The 19,871-nt window shown below is 48.1% G+C and overlaps 5 protein-coding genes across 5 annotated transcripts; 1 reads left to right on the forward strand and 4 right to left on the reverse strand.

Moving 5' to 3' along the window:
• Positions 1 to 927: 927 nt before the first annotated feature.
• F5B22DRAFT_634174 (uncharacterized protein) lies at positions 928 to 3,203 on the reverse strand (the record flags this gene model as incomplete). Its single annotated transcript, XM_047976942.1, has 6 exons — positions 928 to 957; positions 1,062 to 1,148; positions 1,235 to 1,630; positions 2,419 to 2,710; positions 2,764 to 2,822; positions 2,967 to 3,203. The coding sequence occupies 6 exons, from the start codon at positions 3,201 to 3,203 to the stop codon at positions 928 to 930; spliced, it is 1,101 nt and encodes a 366-aa protein (XP_047834300.1).
• Positions 3,204 to 4,595: 1,392 nt separating this feature from the next.
• On the reverse strand, positions 4,596 to 5,730 carry F5B22DRAFT_469041 (ribosomal protein L14-domain-containing protein). The gene is made up of 3 exons (XM_047972133.1): positions 5,573 to 5,730; positions 5,210 to 5,344; positions 4,596 to 5,128 (listed from the first exon to the last, which is right to left on the reverse strand). The coding sequence occupies exons 2-3, from the start codon at positions 5,330 to 5,332 to the stop codon at positions 4,817 to 4,819; spliced, it is 435 nt and encodes a 144-aa protein (XP_047834301.1). The 5' UTR covers positions 5,333 to 5,344; positions 5,573 to 5,730; the 3' UTR covers positions 4,596 to 4,816.
• A 1,144-nt stretch (positions 5,731 to 6,874) lies between these two features.
• On the reverse strand, positions 6,875 to 9,005 carry F5B22DRAFT_634176 (uncharacterized protein; the record flags this gene model as incomplete). The annotated part of the gene is made up of 2 exons (XM_047976943.1): positions 6,875 to 8,348; positions 8,422 to 9,005. The coding sequence occupies 2 exons, from the start codon at positions 9,003 to 9,005 to the stop codon at positions 6,875 to 6,877; spliced, it is 2,058 nt and encodes a 685-aa protein (XP_047834302.1).
• Positions 9,006 to 13,482: 4,477 nt separating this feature from the next.
• F5B22DRAFT_660600 (SRP54-domain-containing protein) lies at positions 13,483 to 15,835 on the reverse strand (the record flags this gene model as incomplete). Its single annotated transcript, XM_047980304.1, has 3 exons — positions 13,483 to 13,963; positions 14,022 to 15,533; positions 15,602 to 15,835. The coding sequence occupies 3 exons, from the start codon at positions 15,833 to 15,835 to the stop codon at positions 13,718 to 13,720; spliced, it is 1,992 nt and encodes a 663-aa protein (XP_047834303.1). The 3' UTR covers positions 13,483 to 13,717.
• An 862-nt stretch (positions 15,836 to 16,697) lies between these two features.
• On the forward strand, positions 16,698 to 18,216 carry F5B22DRAFT_469137 (YIF1-domain-containing protein). The gene is made up of 3 exons (XM_047972134.1): positions 16,698 to 16,742; positions 16,916 to 17,870; positions 17,945 to 18,216. The coding sequence occupies exons 2-3, from the start codon at positions 17,064 to 17,066 to the stop codon at positions 18,101 to 18,103; spliced, it is 966 nt and encodes a 321-aa protein (XP_047834304.1). The 5' UTR covers positions 16,698 to 16,742; positions 16,916 to 17,063; the 3' UTR covers positions 18,104 to 18,216.
• Positions 18,217 to 19,871: the final 1,655 nt, after the last annotated feature.

Below are 19,871 nucleotides of genomic sequence, written 5' to 3' on the forward strand. Positions count from 1 at the left end.
ATCTCTGTATGCCAGTACGGTATGATAACGGTTGGTTGCACGGGCCTTTTCTGCCCCGCGCCGCCCGGTCTGAGTTAAAAAAGCAAATGGCTACGGAAACATGCAGGTTACTGATCACATGTAAGAGGGGTTTGATGGGTTTGATTACGTAGGTAGTATGAGACTCTACGTTTCCAGACAGGTCAAGATGATTGTAGCGTTTCTGGAGATATGAGTGTGCTCAAAGATGCCTACCGACCATTAACTGCCCGTGGCGAAAACGGGTTCTGAAGTTCTCAACGATGATTCGCGGCCCCTGTTAGGCAGGAAAAGTCAGACAAACAAATTGACCAAAAGAAGTGTAAGGATTACGGTTGTACAGGATGTTCCAGCAGTTTCAACGCATAGTACATATAGGAGGACTCATATCTATCTTTCTAAGCAGAGTCTGAACCAAACAAAGCACATTGCTTGAATCATGTAGGAAACTAGCGGATATATGCCAATACCTCCTCAACAACACCTCAATCAAATTGCGAGCGTTGTGCTCAGCCACAGGAGCTACTAAAAGACCAAGCTACCAAAACTTTGCATGATCGTGTTATATATATACCTATTTCAAGTAGAAGCATACTATTTATCAGTAATATACGGATATGAGAAGAGGGTTCGGTGGCATTGCTCCAGACGGTTCATAGAAAATACGCAATATATATCAAGACTAGCGAGCGTGGCCTATTTTATGGTAAGTATATGCTGATTAGCGCTTGCGAAACGTGTCTGCAATCAGAACTAGAAAGACTCACGGCCACGAAGGCCGTGAGCGCTTTGCACAATGTGGACTTGAGAAATTAGTGATGTGATTCCACTGCCATGACCTCTCTGGGTTGACTATCTACAATGCTAGAGTACACAAATGGAAGAACGCGTTGATATGCATCACGGTGTCTATAGTACGGAAAGGTCGCCGAATTTCTCCTATAAATAGATATTAGTAACAGCGCTTCAACTGCTTTCCCTTCGTCGTTTTCAAGATTTTGCCAACACGATGCACGCAGGAGTAGGGGGTTTGGAAATCGTACCTTGTATCCGGGAACGGACCAGCGGCCCTTTGACACCAACTTCGCAGTCTTCTCGTCGATTGAGGGCTCGGCAGCGGCAACTTCGTCCTGTAGCGTCCAAGGTCAGCATCCGTCTTCCATACAGTTATAACCATCTCCTCCTTCACCATCGCCAAGGCGTAGCCGCAACATACCACAGTGAGCTCTTCGAATGGCCGAGCGGTCTCAATGTTCTTCAGGGTAGCCTCAAGGTCCTTGAGCTCTAGGTCGACCTTCTCCTTGGTAGCCTGGGCGTTCTTGACAGCCTCGACCTCGAAGGCCTCGATGGCCTTGAGTTGACGGGAGACATCGTATGTGGTGGGCTGGAAGGCGCTGAAGCGCTTCTCGATCTCGTCGATAACGGCCTGGTTCTTGAGGATGGAGCGGTAGTGGGCGAAGTCAACGGTAGTCGGCTGCTCGGATAGAAGCTGCACCTTTCGGCGAGCGTTCTCGTTGCGCGATTTGAAAGCCTGTAGAGAGGCGACAGTCTGGCCGCGCAGACCGAGAGATGAGGTGACCTTGGCCCAGTCGAGCTTCAAGGCGGCGCTACGCTGTAGGTTCGGGGAAATAAAATTAGCTCATCTGATCGTTACCGGGCGCATCATCAGCCAGCCATTGAAAGCTCAATTGCTTTTATAGATCTGTTCTAATAGCAGCCCAAGAGCAGCCCATGTCAGTAATTCGGGGATTACTTACTGCGGGGGCGGCCATCTTTGCAATATGACGAGAAATGTAAATGAGTGGAGATCTGAAGCAATTCGCAGCAGAGGTTGCTTGGTCTTTACCGAAAGACTCGGCGTTTGGGATGGCGCACGCCCGAACTTAGATCCCGTGACCCACGTCACGTGATTTTACAATAGAGTGAATGCATGTTCATTATTATCATTTGCAGACATGGGTTTTTATTATTTTCTGTTGGAAATTATAACAATTATTTTCTTATGCACCTTGTGGGAATAGTACCTGTTCTACCTTCTAGTCGAGATACTGGTTCATTTGCTACTGTTGACTGCCAGGAGCAAGATGCATAACCTCGAGTAGAGTGGTAGGATAGCCTACCAGAAAGATTTCACGTGTCAGTGATGCTAAATATCTAAATAGCCCCGGTTGAGAATCTACGATGAGCCTAGAATCCATATTACAGGGTATCGTAGTTATTATGACACATTCTAATGCTTGTGTCTTGGTCGGTTCACTCTATCTAGGCACAGATACACACGATCAGTCCGCCACAACAAATTCTGCCAATTGGCATTGTGGCCTGTAAAAAACATGCTGGCTTCGTTCTCCGATTATCTTATCTGATCTCCTAAACGCTAAGTGCCATGATGGAATTTACTATGTCGTTGTCATTCTCCTTTAGTGCTTTGATGGCTTTCTTGCGGGAGACGCTGGCCTGGGTCATGACTAGTTCGATGTCCTTATCCTCGAGACCGTCAGCATCCACCTCTTCGTCGTCGTCTTCATCCTCCTTCTTGTCCTCCTCAGTGGTCTCAGCGGCCTTGCCGGCGTCACCGTGGCTGTGATCGTGGCCACTGTGGTCGTGCTCACCACCTTGAGCAGCGAGCGACTGGGCAGCAGCTTGTTGGGCAGCCGAGTTAAGATCCTCGATCTTAGCCTCACCGAAGACACTGTATTCATCATAAGCCAATGAAGTTGATGTGCCATCCATGTGGTTGCTTACATATAAGTGTTGCTGTTAGGTGACTTGTACACTTCGGGGTTGTTGATCACAAAGAGGATCTACCAGAGAACTACATTAGCAAAGTAAAATCAATAGAAGATGAAACCAGTCGCTTGATGCTAGTAAAACGTCATTTCGGACAGAACGAGCCCAGCAGTGGTTGCTGACTGTCTCCTATAATATGGCAGATAATCCCAACTCACGTTCTTAGGGCGGCGAAGAGTGACACGGGTAATACCGGTGACGCGGGTGAGGTGAAGCTTCTCGATGGCCTTGCGGGCCTTCTTCTCGTTGCGGGAGTGGATGACGGCGCTGGAACCGGTTGGGCCGCTCTCGCCGGCCTCGATCTCGGAGTCGGAGCTGTCGTCGTCGTCCTGCTCCTCGACGTTGACCTTCTGAGGCTCCTCATCGGGGAGCTCTTCGACACGTGGGTTGGCCATGATGGTAGGTGGTAGGTGGTTATACTGTCAAGACAGAATGCAATTAGCTGAGTTGCATGGGGAAGGCTGGGGGGTGGGAAGCGAGGCTAGCTAGAGTGAAAGGTGGGATGAAATCGGCGCAACCCACAAACGAGCTCTGTCCCAGCAACAGGGAGCTCCAAAGAGCTCCAGCAAGCACAGGAATTCGAGAGAAATTTGTGGAATTGGCTAGAGACAGAAATTATACTCACATAAAAAGAAGCGACAGCAACGGCGATTATCCAGCAGAGTCAACGAGCAAAAGCTATTAGGGGAAGATGTAGCGGGGGGTAGTGTCACTGGCTGTACCCAGATTTGGCGAGAAAAGTTGCTGCACAAATTGATGTCTGGAATTGTTTGGCTAGGGTTTTCGCAGGTGGCCCGACCGCCCACAGCTGTCCCTCTCTGCCTGGATTTATGTACCTAGGCGGGGAGGTAGATATGCGGATAGGTTCCGGGCTACAATTATACCTTCTCCTCATTGGATGTATCCCCCAAGGCTTATAAATAAAATCGAACGGAGAAAGTACCTACCCCACCACCAGCATTCCAAGACTTGCTTAAAATAAATGGACTTGCCTGTTGTAACAGATGCAAGTAATATGGGAGAGTGGTACAAGTAGTTCTTATCCAAACTATTAAGCTCCTTCGCTATGAATTTTCTCCATATATTTCAGCCATCCCTTCAATCTTCAAACCATATGCACTAATAGATGACATGAAATATGAGGTTACTGTAGTTATCCAGAACAGACTGTAAAACTACAAGAATTGAACTGTACCCATATTTTATAGTACCGGTACCTTGGTAATATTCACAACTCGTCAAGGAGATGTAATAGATGAGTAAGGGTTCTATGCATGTATGAATTGGTTCGAGCGTTTGGACTCAACTAATATAAAGATTATGGAAATAACCACGTTATGATCAATGCTCTTTACAATTATTGTATAGCAATGCTTGCTTCTCATCTTAATAGTGTAATCTAACGGTTTACATCACTTGCCATCCAGGTTGCTTGCTATTACCTATATGACTGGGTATTAGATATGACTCTTCGACCGAACAATTATAGCTCACTCTATCTAGTTTGTTTACACACGTTGGCAGAACACCTAGGTACGCATCGATTGTAGGGTAGGTATTACCCATGATACACTTATGAGAAGCTCTGAATGAGTTTTCATCATTTTGGCTCGAGTCCGCTGAGTATTTCCAGCCCAATTTCACCTGAGAAGAGTTACAGGCTCTTTCGTGATCTAAGTGTGGGTATCTAGGCACTTGTAGCGTAGAGCAGTTACAGCTGCAGCATCCGTCTCCATATCCTAGTATTCATCCCACAAACCGCAACGTAGACAGCCGACGGAGAAAACACATCACCAAGAGAATGCTTGTAATTGTCCGTAATCATTGACGCCGGTCACCTCAGAAATAAGTTTTGTGTGTGACAATACAGGTCTTGCCAGACTATGCAGCAAAAGGAATCCATCAAACCCCGTGCCTATGTGCCATGCAGACCGAAACCGCTCTCATTACGAGAGACTTTTAAACTTCCATCGGAATCGAGCGTCGTCCCCTTCTGATCTTCCAGAATCTATGCCGCGGCCTTGACCTTAGCAAGGGCCTTGCGGACCTCGTATCTCTGCTGCTTCTTGGCACGGAGGAGCTGGAAGCGCTGGAAGTCGGTCAGGGCTTTCCTGCGCTCCGTCCGCTGGGCACGCTGAGCCCACTTGCTGGCCAACCACTTCTTGTCGATCTCGCCCTTCTCCCAGAAAGTCTTTAGTGTGCTGGTTCGAAGAGCACGGGGTATCTCGAGGCTGAGGTCGGTGAGGAACACATCAGATAGGGCGATAGGTCCCTTAGGTACGACGAGCTTCTCATCAGAGCTGGGTCCATCAACCAGAACCTATACACAAAAGCCAAGTCAACCACTAATTCTTCGTTGTACTCGATTCCCACGATCACCCTGCATGTCGGATGAACTTACGCGCTTCTCGGAGATGATCTCGACAATGGCGGCGATCCGGCCGGCAAAGGGGCCGTTGTTGATGAGGACGAGGCGGCCGACCTCGACGGTTCGCCACGACGGGGATTCAACGGACGCGGACATGGTGACAGGTGTCTACGTAGCTGGCTGTTAGAAGTTGATAACAGAAGTGCAGGTTTGGTCGGCAAATATCAAGCGGGTATAATGGAAAGGCAAGGTTCAAGATGTGCAACGCGTAGTGGTTTTGATGTCGAAGGAAATTCTCGAGTTGGGCTTCAGTGGGTGAATTGGGGCTAATTCAGGATGCACGAACGGTGCTCGAGGGCTATATCGATGGGCGATGGTGCAGGTAGCTGGACTTACAGATTGAGTGGTTGATGAAAATTACCGAGGTGAGGCTCAATCAGTGTCGTCTTGCTTGTCAAGTCGTTGGAGGGGATTCCGGGATGATGGATTTTTGTCCACACTTTCTCAAAAATTCCTGTGTGCACCAAACCTAGGCGTGCCAGCCGTTACCCGAGCTGCCAGCTGTGCGCCACCAGCCACCAGCTACGGCACTTGCCAGCGAATCGCGTGCCGCGTCTTAGATCAAATGAACCTTAAATGGCTCCACCGAAAATAAATTTCAACAGCTACAAAAGCCGCCCATGGGACCAAAATCCCTTCTTGTTTCTCTTTTGCTTGTTTGTTCTGCCATTGCCATCTTTTTGTAGAGTGATCCTGATTCAGTCATTACGCTTCAACATACTTTAGTGTGCATTCCAGCTAGGTAAGAGAATATTTCTCGTTGTTTCCGGTCCTTGATTCCAATTGCTTCTGATGAGGTAATTTGCGATTGATTCTATGTCGATGGCGCTCTCGCCGGAGCTGTTATATCGCGTAGAAAACTGATATTTCTTTCTTACATATTCTGAACAGCATTTCCTGAATCCCTAGCAAATTGAGATGTTTGCTTGTGAATTCCAGCTAACCAGACTGCAGTTCAACTCTTGGACGGGAATAATTGTGCTTTAAAGAGGTTTCGCAGCGAATAATTCTGTCGTTGTCAATACGCACCTGGAGAATCGCAGTTCTGCCACACCAGCGTGTGGTCGTTCTTGCTATCATATGTGTCTCAAGGTTTCGTTGGCATTGATTCTTGTCATATTTCGTTCACGTGTAGCTAGTGCCTGGGTTGTACAACCAATCAATACAGAAGCATGTTTATCGTGCTCATATTTTCATCTCAATACGGTCGGATTGTAACATGATTGAAACATCTAACCCAGCAATGGGTAGACATCCTTTCGAGATTGGAGCAAGTTAATATAATCAATAGCTAACCCCTAGGGCGACTGCCTAGACACTTTGGCCTATTATGTTGAGCTATATACTTCGGTAATAATTACCAATAGACCTCCAGTCTACATATCTATTGGCAATTCTCAAAGATTAGAACAACGCTAATGTTCTGGGCGTCCAGTACATGCGTGTAGATGCTCTGAATGCCTTCTATGGTATATCAACGCCTTGCCTCTTCATGGGTATATCCGCAGCCTTAGAGTGATAGGAATGAATGAAAGCAAAATCAAGTCCACGATCCAGTGATTATGAGTGGTCAAGTCCAGCAGTCGCAACAAGACCAGGTCAAAGGTAAAAATGTCCATCTGCTCTGTACATCCGAAGTCAGGTGCCCGCTAATGGCTCGTCCATGGTTAAGATGCCGTCTTCGAACGCTCCTTTCTCCCGTGGCCACTCTAAGGGTGATAACGAATTATACCTCGCGCCATGTTCGCTTTCCAGTTCTCTACGCATAATCTCTACCTCCAACTTCCAGCGCGTTTCGAGTGTTGACTGGCGCGCGCTGAATATCGTGGCCAAGGTGTCCTCTTCGTCCGCGAAATCCGATTCGAGGTTCTCTACCTCTTTAGTATTCTTCTCCATCAGTCGTTTCATCTCGCATTCCTGTCTCTCGAGCAACTGTTCCAATGCCTTAGCCTGTCGATCTCGCATGACATTGATTCTTGCCTGATGGAGTTGCTTCATGTTCTTTTCGATATTATACTGTTGCCCAAGTTCACGCAGATCCCTTTCAGTGATGATTCGCGATGGCATCTCTGAAGCTTGAGTGTGACCCAAACTATCACAATAGGCCTCCATGTGCTTGAGTCGTACCCGCACGTGTTTCTCACTTTGCTCCAGCGTTGACCTTAACTCCATCTCGGCCAAAACCTGTCGATCTTCGAGGTTCACAGATGTTTTGGCGTGTCGCTCGAGCATCTTCTCTATAGCCGCAGAGTGCTTTTCGACCAGAGCAACCTTCTGTTGTGCATGCCGCGTCCAAATCAGCCATTTTGATTTCTGCTCAAACGCTCCGAATCGTTCCATTTCCTTGGTCTGGTTCGCGCGTAAGACCTTGAATTCATCAGAGTTTTTTGTTCGCTCCTCAGCTGCAAGCTCCTCTGCGGCTTCCTTCGCCGCCGCCTCCTGTTTGATAGCTTCTTCAGCTGCCAGCGCTGCGGCACGCGCCTCTTCTTCTTGTCTTCTCCGCTCCATCTCCTCATCACCATTGCAGAAATTAGGGCATCCAACAGTGGGATCCCAGACAGCGCCGCAAATATAGCAAAATTGAGCCCTACACCTGCATGTCATATGAGTACAACCATAGGTAAGCTCAACTAAAGTGCGGCACTTATAGCACCTTCGCCAGCCCGACCTCTCGCCAATCTTTAGTACGGCATCCAACTCCCAATCGTTCGGACAGTCTTGGCCAACAGGATGAGCGTCTCTCCTACACATGACACATACGCGTGTTTTACATTTCCGACAAATCACTTTGAATGGGTGCTTTGGGTCAACTTTGTTACGCGGTGGGATGAATTCACCACATGAAGGGTTCGAGCAAAAGACTCGAGTTTCCCAGGGAGTACTGAACTGGAGGACTGCCTTCAGGAATTTGGTCTGCTCTTCCCGAGGGAGTATTGACTTGACGACAGAGCCCGGTATTGGTTGTGTGCAACAGCGAGGTGGCATATTGGCTTCTTCTATCGTGGCTTGGTTGATCATAACCCGTAAGCAGGTCGAGCAGTAGCTGTGGCCGCAAGGTAGTTTTTGCAACTGTTGATCAGGTCGTACGTCTTCTCGGCACGCGCTACAGGAACTATAGAACCAGCATTAGGGGTCTCCCGCCTGTTCGCCATTTCACATCATCAACTTGTTGCAAGTCAACTTACATGTTCAAGGGCTCAGATGAAATTACCGGCTTCCTCCTACTTCGTAATCTTGAAATCCCCTCCCTGATTACGTTACGTCTTTGCTTCGTGCCCATACCAAACATGCTACCTGACGGTTCGACTGGTGTGGATGCTGAAAACCTGGACTGACCAAGGGTTGGCTTGATATGAGACAAGTAGCTTTCGTACTGCGCAAATGTTAACCCCCACGACCGTCGTCTCGAGAGAAGCTTGCCGGCATGGCTGTGGCCATTGCTCGATGGGCGCGATGTCATTGCCGTACTTGCAGAAGCTCCAGACCCAGTTGAGACTGTCCGCGCATGGGTTGTGGTATCTATGGTCGTATTGGACTCGGCACCCGAATTGTCCTGGATATTAGGCGTCGAACCAGTCGAGGGCTGCCGTGGGAAGGAGATGCCAAGTTTTGCTGCTTTCGCAAAGAGGCCGTCAAGGTAGGCGTCATAACCGTCAGCAGACAGTTGGAGCACCTCGTGTAAATAATCAACGTCTCGGAGCTCAGGCAGGGTGTCGGCAACACCATGGAACTGATCTGGCGACGGGAGGGACCGAAGCAACCGGGCCATTGGTACGCAACAGGCAACGAAAGGAAAGCGGAACGAAAACAACAGAAAGAGAGAAAGAAAAGATAGGGAAATAACCCAAGCAGGGTATGGTTCAAACGACTCGAATCATCATCCGATGATCAGCAGCACGGGTCAGTGCAGTGAGAGAAGCGTTGTCAATGTGTTTAACCCGAAGGTGGGTAGGTAGGCGGACTAAGTATGTAGGTGGTAGTGCAGGTATGACCAGCTCTGGACCAGCAAACCAAACACCAGCCAGTGCAGAGTGGAGTGCTACAGCGTTCCCGGTACCTCTACCAGACTCTACCGGAGCGGCAGCCGGGGGGGGAGGGGCTGTGGTGCGGGGCCACGATAGTTTCCAGATCTCGACACAGTTTCTCGCGCATCACCTTTTAATACTCGCGCGCCACGCTAAACCTACCATAGTAATTGCTGGGGCAGTACGTACTGATACCCCCACAACGGTCCTTAGCACACCCAATCTAGCCCTTTTCGAAGTATAACCCTTGTATCTCCCAGCAGGACCCATGAACCATTAGAAAAAAAAAACACGCACCTAACGGGCGTTATCTTTGACTTCGAAGGTTAGTCAAATAGGTGGTGGAAGGGGTAATTTCGTATTAAGATCAACAAGCAAGTCACTTTTTTAAAGCAGGTTGAAAAATATATCATAGGGCACTTTTAGAAGGGAACATTTTTACTAGCAAATATAGTACCTAATAAGCTGTTCGTTATAAAAGTTCTGAACTTAAGAGATTGAAGGGTGTACTTGTTGAGTGATGATATGAAAAACGACTGTTCTCATAATCGCTGTCAAGGGTATGTCTGCAACTAACCCAATTTGTATGGGAAACCAGGGGGGTTGCAGACAGAGACCCGACAATTGCTATGGTAGGTTTAGCGTGGCGCGCGAGTATTAAAAGATGATGCGCGAGAAACTGTGTCGTCCAGATCTGGACATGCCCTTGCCCGCTAGGCGGGGGGTTTAGGCAATCCCTACCTGCCCTACCTATCTACTAGGTAGTGTACTGTACGTCTACCTAAAGTACCTAGGTATGTAGGTAGAGCATAGGAGGAACTTGTGTATCTACATAGGTAAAGAAGTACATTTTCAGGTACAATGATTTGATGAGCCTATGATCTATGATCACTGAATTACCTGGCCAGCACCTCCATCATAAAGAGGGCGGTGGTCAGTAGGAGGCTCAGGCGATGTCCCTGCCTAGAAGCCCTGCCCAGCAAGAGTTCAAGTTGCTGCCACATCAGAAGGGAAAGGGAACCATCTGTTTATTGCAGGTTCATGATGTCGGCAGGTTGTTCCTAGGTACTTTTAAGGTAGAGTTACCTCTAGGTATGAACAACCAGCTTGGGACACGGAGATAACGACGTGGAAGCCATTTACGTTTGCACAGCGAAGCAGGGCAGGACAGAGCAGGACTTGGTTATTTGAACTATGTTTCCTAATTACCGCGTCTCTTCTACCGTAATTGGGATAGACGGGAAATCGGCCAAAAGTCCCCCGGTTCACAGCAATGACACTGTACATAGCACCAGATACGATCCCTACTAGGTAATGTACATGTAAATACATTTGCATGCATGTAAAACGTCTCCGTGAGCATAGTACATGGTACGAGTAGCACCAGGATGCGTTTAATAATGGTGCACATCGGATGGCTTTGATTGAATCCTTCATTTTATCTTATGCTTTTTCCTTCTACCCGAGTAAGCATTATTGAAACTGGATGACGAGCTGGCTCAACGGCAACCGCGGGTACTGGAACATGTGTAGGGGCTCAAAGAAGGCAAACCTGACGATGAAGCTAGTGGTATCATGTCCGCTGTATAACATTAGTAAAATCTATCACTACGTAAGTCCATGTCTATCTACATAAGAGCTTCAAGTGAAGTAAGATAGAATTTCGTATACGCTTTCCGGGGGCATGGAAGGTATCCTACGTTTACATAGTCGCTACCCTACTGTCCTACCTGTGTAGGTACTCACAGGTAATTTTGATTTCTAGTATTCCGAGGGAATACTGATTTTCTGCACAAACACCTCCATCCTGCGTATTCCACTGCTTACCTACATATGCGCATGTAAGACTTCCCAGAAACCCGACCTTGTACCAATCACCTGCATCCTGCATGGGATATCCCCGAGTAAGCCACTGGAGCCTACCTAGGTATGTAATTACTTGCGGTACGTGATAAGGCGTCGCTGTCACAAAGCAACGAATTGAAGTAACAAAATATAATGCAACTTAGATATCATTTTCCTGAAGTAAATACATATTCAAAGACAGTTGACGTTAAAGGCGGCGATCAGTGGATCACGCGGCCCGCGATAAATACATTAGTAGGCCGAGTTGTGGAGCTTGCGCAGCTTGCTTCGGTTTGATGCTCGCCTCCATTACCATCACCTAACTCTGCCTAACCTAAGGGTACATACAGTAACAAGTAGTACGGTACCGTACACATGAACCACGGGGCTCTGGACCGGGTATGTGATCCAGGGCCTAATTATGCACGCCCTTTGCCAGCTCCCATGGCCCTTTCTGTTGTCCAGATTAAGTTGCTATGTGCTACCTAGGCATACCTATGAAGGGACCGTCATACAGGAAATCCCTGTTGACTCTCCCGTGAGCAGCCTTGGACATATGAAATTGCGGTGTGCAAAGAGGGCGATGAGCTGTGTGCGCAGCCTCGGTGAGCTCTGGTAGATAATCGATGTTGATTGCATAATATTTGGTCACACAAGCCTCGCTTCAATATCCCTCACCTGAGATATCTACAGTTTAATTGCCTCTGCAATGATGACGATGTTTTGAACTTGCACAACCCGTGTGACGCGATTTCTAGGGGGGCTGGGCCGCCCATTCTCCCTATTACGATCAAGGGATGTTTCTCGATCTCGGCCCGTGTTATAACGCAGCTATGCGCTATTATAAAATTCACGAAGTTGACAATAGTTGCGGGTCTCGGGTGATGGGAATCATGTAATACGTAGCACCGTCATCTGAAGGACGTGGTACACTTCCGAGTGTCTCGGGACTAGGTCAAATAGGAACCACCTTGGACAGCTCGTTTATTCAAGTTTCTCTTTTAGGCTCTTGTGAAATTTTACAGTCATCCTTGGGGGCAATATAATAAAACCTATTTACGTCTGTAGGAAATAGTCCCCAAAGATTCAGCTACTTCATGTCTGTACAACTCATTTCCCACCACCCCGGCATGGAACTTGTTAAGCGGAGTAAATCTGAGACAAGCAGCTTCTCAGTGACATTCGCATCATCTGGCACGAATGGCAAATGCGAGCCTGCTCTCCTTCCGTACCCCGCCAGCAAGGGTTTCAGAGCCGGCACGGCCAGTGATGAGGCTAATCTTTGACGCATATTTGAGTTGGGAACCCAAGCGTCAAGTCGCCGTGCTGCAGGTATGGGTGGATACGAGCACGTATCGACGACAGCCTCCGAGTTTAAACTCTACCTGAGTGTTCGTATCACCCAGAGATAAAGGAAGGAGGGTGAGAACTTAATTAAGTAAGAAAGCACCCGCATCGTATCTCCCCTATTTGGACATTGAGAGGATAAGGTCGAATTTTGTGTAGATCTTTAGATAAATTAGCTACGATACATGCTACATACAGTCCAAGTGAGTATATAGTTTCTCCCTATAGTTATGACACAATGAAGTCAAGACATGAAGCAAGCAGACCCTTCCCAGTGCTTCGTCTCATGTGATGATACATAATGACACTATCGGCAAGTATAATCACGTGCTGGGTGCTTAATGCTCATTGATATCCAATGTTAACCCGAGAGGGAAGCCGGTCTATCTCTTTGCGATCAGAGTCCTAATATGTAGACGAAAAGGATCTCGATCATTGATGAATATAGGGCGGCACAAGGAATACAGGTTCTTACCATCAACGCAGCTATCCGCCAAGTTGTTCCACTACCTATCACAACTGCCTAATAGGCTTTTCACCACAACAACGAGCAGGCAGATAACAAGTGTTATCACGGTGCATAGTAGGTACTACATTGGTTTGCGATTGGAAGCTACCCAGGCAGCACAGGTAGCTTGGGCAGTGGTACGCACATCAACCGATGGTGTTGATGGTGATTAGGGTTGACCCGTGCGTAAAGTGATTTGTGTTGATTCGCACCAGCGCATCGCAAGTTCATATCCATACTCGTGGATCAGCCTGAGTACTAGTCGAGAAATTGACATGTGAGACTATCGTCGGCTTGGTAAGCTGCCACCCGAAGATCAACATAACTAAGTTTGATGGCACGTTGCGATGTGGTACCTACCCTCTCACCTTCAACACAGTGAGCATTGCAAACATAGCACATGACTAGTAAAAAACTTTATACGCCTGTGCAGTGTTGATCATGCCCTACAGTGGTACAGTAGAGCAAGAGACGCGCATTCTACACGATGATAGCTCTGCGCTTCACGGCGCGGCAGATGATAAAGAGTTAACAACAGCATGAATACATTGGGGGGACAGCGAGTTCCAGTTTTACATAGCTAAGACTTGCGCTAAGTGACGCTTGCGTTTACAAACATGAGGACACAGCTTAAACCCTAGAATATTGATGGCGTCTGCAAAGCATTCGCATGGCCAATTCAGACATATCACAGACGCTGGAGTAGACAAGGGAACGGATAGAGACGACCTATTAAAGAGAATTAATATCGACGACTTAACTACTACTCAACAACTTCTCTACAGCCCATTTGACCGAAAAGTTTCTGATGTCCGAGTAGTGCTGCCCGACGCCTACAAACAAGACCGGGACATTGGTGGCGTGTACAATACTAACCAACGTTCCCACCATGTCGCCCACTGTGTCGCACTTGGAGATGATAAAACCATCGAGATGTCGTCCGGGTCCGAATGATGAGTTGAAATTTCTAGCTTGAGCAACCGAGTCTGTTCCCACAAGTGCCTGTAGTACATAACATTAGCAAAGTCAACTCAAGACCAGAGATATAAGGAATACTGACCTCGCCAACCATCAGAATCTTGTCCGGTTGAGCAAATTTGGCGAACTTCTCCAGAGACGACATCAGACGCTGGTCATTGTGCCGACGTCCCGCAGTATCAATGAGAACAACATCGTAACCTTCACTTGCGGCCTCTCGTACCGCATCCTTGGCAACTGTGGCTGCATCGCCGCCATATCCCTTCTCGAAGATCTCGACTTTGCCACCCTCTCGTTCTGTCAGTTCCTTTAGATTACGCACATGGACCTTCAGTTGCTCGACAGCACCCGATCGGAATGTGTCTCCGGCCGCGATAAGAACCTTATACTTGTTTTGCAGCAGGAAGAAACAGATCTTCGACAGGTTTGTGGACTTGCCCACACCATTGACACCTACAATGGAGATGACATAGGGCCTGCGCTTGCGCATAGACGTCGCCGAAGGTCTCGTGACAGCGTCAATCTCACGTAGGAGATCCAAGGACGAGGTTGGCGTTAGCATCTTGGTCAACGAAGACTCCATTGCCTTGCTTATGCGTGCATTAATACTCTCGAAGCTTCCCGTCTTTACACCTAAGAGTTCCTTCTCTACGCCTTCGCAAAGGCGAATAGCGGCTTCACGAGCGACGTTCTTCTTGAGTAAGTGATCTTCCATGCCTTTCATGGCTTTGTCAAGGTCTTCTTTCGTCAAAGTTTTACCTCCCACCACATTGCGAAACAGTCCGCCTATTGTACTCAACCCTGAGCCAACGAGTCCCCCCTTGGGCGCCGTGCTCGACGCAGCATTCTTTTCCTCAGCTGACTTCAGAATCGAGTGTACTTCGTCGCCTAAATCTCTCAGCACAAATTGTCCTTTTGAGGTTGTTGTGCCCCAGCTCGTAGAATCGACACCCTCGATAGCTGTCGAACGACCCGCCTCAACCTCACTATCGCTCGTCAATGTGTGCTGGGCAGCAGAGTAATCCAACTGCACGTCATCTTCTTCATCGGCAAACCCGTCAGCATCCCATCTCCGACCCCTTTTAGGTGCCTTCTTCCCCTTTCTCGATGGCGCCTCGTCGCCTGAAGATGCTGGCGCCGAGTTGGTGTTCTGCATCTTCCTAGCCTTCCGAGACATGCGCGTCATGGGCCCATTTTTACCGACTAGTAAATGACTACCCCCACTAGGTGTCGAGGGCCGGGAGGCATTAGGGGTTGCAACTGACGTCGTTTCGGAGGGAGGTGATACATCTTTGACATGCGGCTTCGTCCGTTGTTTAAGGCCGGGCGGAAGTGGCGGCTCATCCCCTATGTTTCCGGATACTGTGTCTTCCTCGAATGAGAAAGACGTGCCTGCGACCTGCGCGCCATTGGCGGAACCTCTGGACTCAAGTTCTTGGTATTGTTGGTCAAAGTATTCGTCAAACTTATGGCAGTGCACAAGTGTGGTGTTCGGCTTCTTCAGTTGGTCTCCGTAGAGGTCCACAAAGATTGTCTTGAGGTTATCGACAAGTTTGTCAACCCATGACAGATGAAGGAGGGAGCGGTAGACAGCCTAAAGTGACAATGTGAGCCGTGACGTGCCGAGACGGGGCGGAAAGGAAACGGGGGGTGGCGACATACAACAAAAATTATGCCTAACTCCTTGACGAATGTCCACTTGAGAGTATGCTGGTCGTATTTGTAGGGTGGATTGCTTGAAGTGATCTGGTCGTCCTTTGCGCCGGCAGAAGCGGTTTTCTCCTCGATGAAGACGTCAGCGATGAAGTGATTGACGATGGCAGGGCTGATGGGCGCATAGGTTCGGGACCACAGCACCACGCCTGAGGTGGTGAGAATCTCAAAAGTGTCTAACATGGCATGCAGGATATGAAAAGCCGTGTCCCTTGTAGAAGCGGTTTGTTAAGACGGCGTAATTGAGGACGGAACGAAATGCGCATCAAGGTGTGATCCGAGATTATCGCTAAGGCATGGTAGATGATAGATAAGTGATAGAGCTGGAAAGACAGGTATCACATTGCTGGTACCTAGCAGGCAGGGATGAGTAGCTGCCCTGGTCTGCCCTGGTACGCTAGAATACCACCACAAGTATTGGAAGTATCCCCTCTGTACCCCCTATTCGGGACGGCGGTGCTGTAAAAGTCCCCCACCCTCCACAGCACGAGATAAGCTAGGATGGTGTACCTACATGTGTACTTTTAATTAAATATTTAGCATCGTCTCAACGACCTATCTAGAAGGATACGAGGAAATAAAAGCTGATTTATGAGTAATGAGTGATAGATGCTTTGGAAACTGTAAAATACGCACTTACCTATCGTAGGTCGCTGAGATCAACAGCCATAGCAGTTCAGATATGTACGTCATAACATGGAACTGCCAAGGCCCCATCAACCACCTTACCATCCAGAGGCAATACGGCCACGAAGACACATGCTATGTATGTACTGTATAGGTATAGGAGAGCAGAAGCGAAGCAGGTGGATGCTACGTCGGGCTTCGACAAGATGCGTAGACTGTAAATAGATTGCTCATTACCTCATCCGATCCCTAACCGCCTGGCTCGTGGCCTTGAATTGAACGGTTAAGGACTCATGCTAGCAAGCTAACCCACCACCTTTGCGGTTTGCTGTGTTTTTAATTTTTCCTTTCCTCCCCTTTCCAAGAGTCAGGAATTGTCTCGCTGTATTGCCCCTGCCAACAGCATCTTCCCAGGAAGTCGGTCTGTACATAAAGTCGCGTACCTACCATACTGGATACGTATGTAAGTAGGTATCTTGACAGGGCAGACAGGGTTGGCCATTGGACGCCTTCATGGAGTGGATACCTAGGCCCAGGTACCTCCATGTACCTGGCCGCAGCAGGTCTCCCTTCCTCCACAGAAGAACTGTCCACAGAACGAGACCACATGGAGACCAGCAGTATCTAACACTCCAGGTTATAACAAGACCACCCTCATAACTTCGACCTCTCGACACTATAACGGATCCGTCCCGCATCGCTCGTCGCAACGTCGGCATCGTGCCAACTGACTTGAGCCATCCACAACTCGACCGGCGCGAACAACCCTCCAAACCTCCCGAAAATGCAAAGGGCAAGCTATGCGCAGTCGCCGCCGCTGCACCACCCCGTGCCACAACATGTTTCCACTGTACCGCAACTACGCTCGCCGCCGCCGCCGACCTCATCACAGCCTCAGCAGCACGGTGCATATGGTAACGGGAACCCCTATCAGCAAGGCACCCCCGCCGCCGGCGCTGGGAGCAATGTCTTCGGGGCCTATGGAAACTTCATAAATGACCCTATGGCTGCCCAGTTCGTCGGCCAGGTCGGACAGAACGCCTTCAAGCATGTCGAGCAAAACGTAAACCGATGGGTCAACTTCTCTGCCCTGAAGCACTACTTCAATGTGACCAATGGCTACGTCATCAACAAGCTGTTCTTAGTCCTCTTCCCTTGGCGCCACAAGCCCTGGTCGCGGAAACAGGCAGTTGGTCCTAGCGGCCAAGAGGGATGGTATTTGCCCCCAAGGGATGATATCAATAGCCCAGACATGTATATTCCTGTTATGGCTCTCGTCACGTACATCTTGTTGTCGACCCTCCTAGCTGGCCTGAGGGGTCAGTTCCAGCCGGAGCTGCTAGGGTACACCGCCTCCAAGGCCGGTGTGGTTGTGGTGGTCGAAATTATTCTCCTCAAGCTTGGCTGCTACTTCTTGAGCATATCCAACGAATCCCAGCTGCTTGATCTCGTCGCTTATTCGGGCTACAAGTTTGTCGGCATTATCGTGACGGTAGCCATAGCAGAGCTTGTGAACGGCGGGAAAGGCACTGGAGGCTGGGTTGGCTGGTCGGTCTTCTTCTACACCTTCCTTGCAAACTCTCTCTTTTTGGTAAGTCTATATACCCCTGCTGACTGATGTCTGCAATTCTTGGCCGCGACTATGCCACTGATACTCAAGATTAGATGCGATCTTTGAGATACGTGCTCCTCCCAGAGAGCTCGGGAGGCGATGGAAGAGGGCCTATGCAAACAGATTCGAGGACGAAGCGAAACCAGAGAACACAATTCCTCTTTACATATTCTTACTTGATTCAGTTGATGTTCATGTTTATTCTATGCTAGAAGGGAGACGGAGGCCAACAACATTCTAGCCCTCTAGTATACATGACACCAAGTTGTTCAAAAACTAGAAAATGATGTAAATCATTGTTCGTTTGCTGTGCATGCATATGCGAAGGACCGCTTGAGTCGGAACTGGGACCAGATCCGGTTTAGGATCAGCGTGGGAGTTGGCTTAGATGACAACGCAGCCTTCGGTGGCTTGGGCGTCACGGCCTTTCAAGCGTTAATGTCATCCGTGATATTCTCAGCTGCTTCGTTGGCTGTGACGTTCTTCAACAACAACCAGCTATCGTCGGTGAACTCTGAGAGGATACCCGAACTACGGGTATGGGGACCAAGCGATCTGGCACTGGAAATCTATATAATAGCTACAATACCTCTAAGTTGGGTGTTTACGTTGCCAAAGCATTCCACAATGGGAATCACCCCTAAGCCAGGCCGCTTATATGCCTAAGCCTGTCTAAACCCAAATTTTGAGCAACATCAATTTTTCAAAAAATGAAATTGAGTGAACTTACATTAATCATTATAGATGTACTGGCTGTAATAGAGACCAACCGTTTGATTAAAACATGGATTTAGGCATTTTATCATAAGCCGTGCAGCGACTTCTTAATAAGTCGCTCAAGTTGAAGTTGAAGTGTCCTATATAAGAAAGGCGAAGTTAAAGACATACTGTCACGATATAATATGAAGTGCTGCCATGTGCAAGAGGATAGGACTGCAACAACCTATATCCAATGCCATTCGACAAGCTTCATTGATCGTTCTTTACCGCTGAAGAGCCTAGACAATCTCAATATTGTCATACAATAGCCTTATTACATTAATTACAAAAGGCATGCATAACCCTTTGTCCTTTGTTGCTAACTAATTCTATATAACAAGTTAGATGGAAATCCGAAGTATATAATATAAATAAGCTTGACATCCTCGAAGTCTACATCTTATTTCTAATTCCAAACCACATCATACCACGCCTGCTAGTGATAACTCGATTATTCAATCCTTTAGTGATCTCCAAACAATATTTCCACGCACAAAATAACAGCAAAGATGGGTAAAAGCGCCGTTACGTGGAACTGCTGCGACTGTCGAACGAACAACGACCTACTATATCATCCGAGCCTGTGCCCCCGTATAGGCTGTGGTCATGTTAGATGCTCGGCTTGCATCTTGACTCACTATTCTTCTTAAAAGCATAGTGAGGGCTGTGTAAGGACTTAAAAGCCATGTTAGAGCCAACCAAGTATTAATGTCCTAGGGAAAAGAATGTCTTGCTGGCAAAGCTCCATTCCCCCAATAAATTTAAATCCTTAACATATTTTATACATTTTGAATCTGTGAACCGTTTCGTAAGATCTTGCAGTTGAGTTCTATAGGGACTGTGATCGAGTTCACGCCACACTTAGCTCCTCAGCCACACGCCGCAGATGATTACCTAAGTACTTAGCGAGGGGCAACTCGAGGATGCACGATTCGCAACGCTTGGTTGATGTGAAGTGAACACGTTTGATATTCCTGCTTACAATTGGCATATGAAAGTGAATTATCGTACCAGCCAGTAGTCGTCCAACCCTTTTTGATTTGTAAGTCTCACAAATACGTGGTCAAACTTAGGCCACCACGGCTGTTTCCACCTGGTGATTGGAGCCCAATTGTCCTTAGACAGCCAAGGCCAAACCTTCAAGGCCCCTCTCTCATAACATAAAAATCACGTTTAGTGTACATTGATTCATTGTTGTTCTGTATAGCGCCCACTGACGTC

This window comes from Xylaria bambusicola (assembly GCF_022495145.1).
Source record: "Xylaria bambusicola strain CBS 139988 unplaced genomic scaffold F5B22scaffold_6, whole genome shotgun sequence".
In the NCBI taxonomy this organism is placed as follows: domain Eukaryota; kingdom Fungi; phylum Ascomycota; class Sordariomycetes; order Xylariales; family Xylariaceae; genus Xylaria; species Xylaria bambusicola.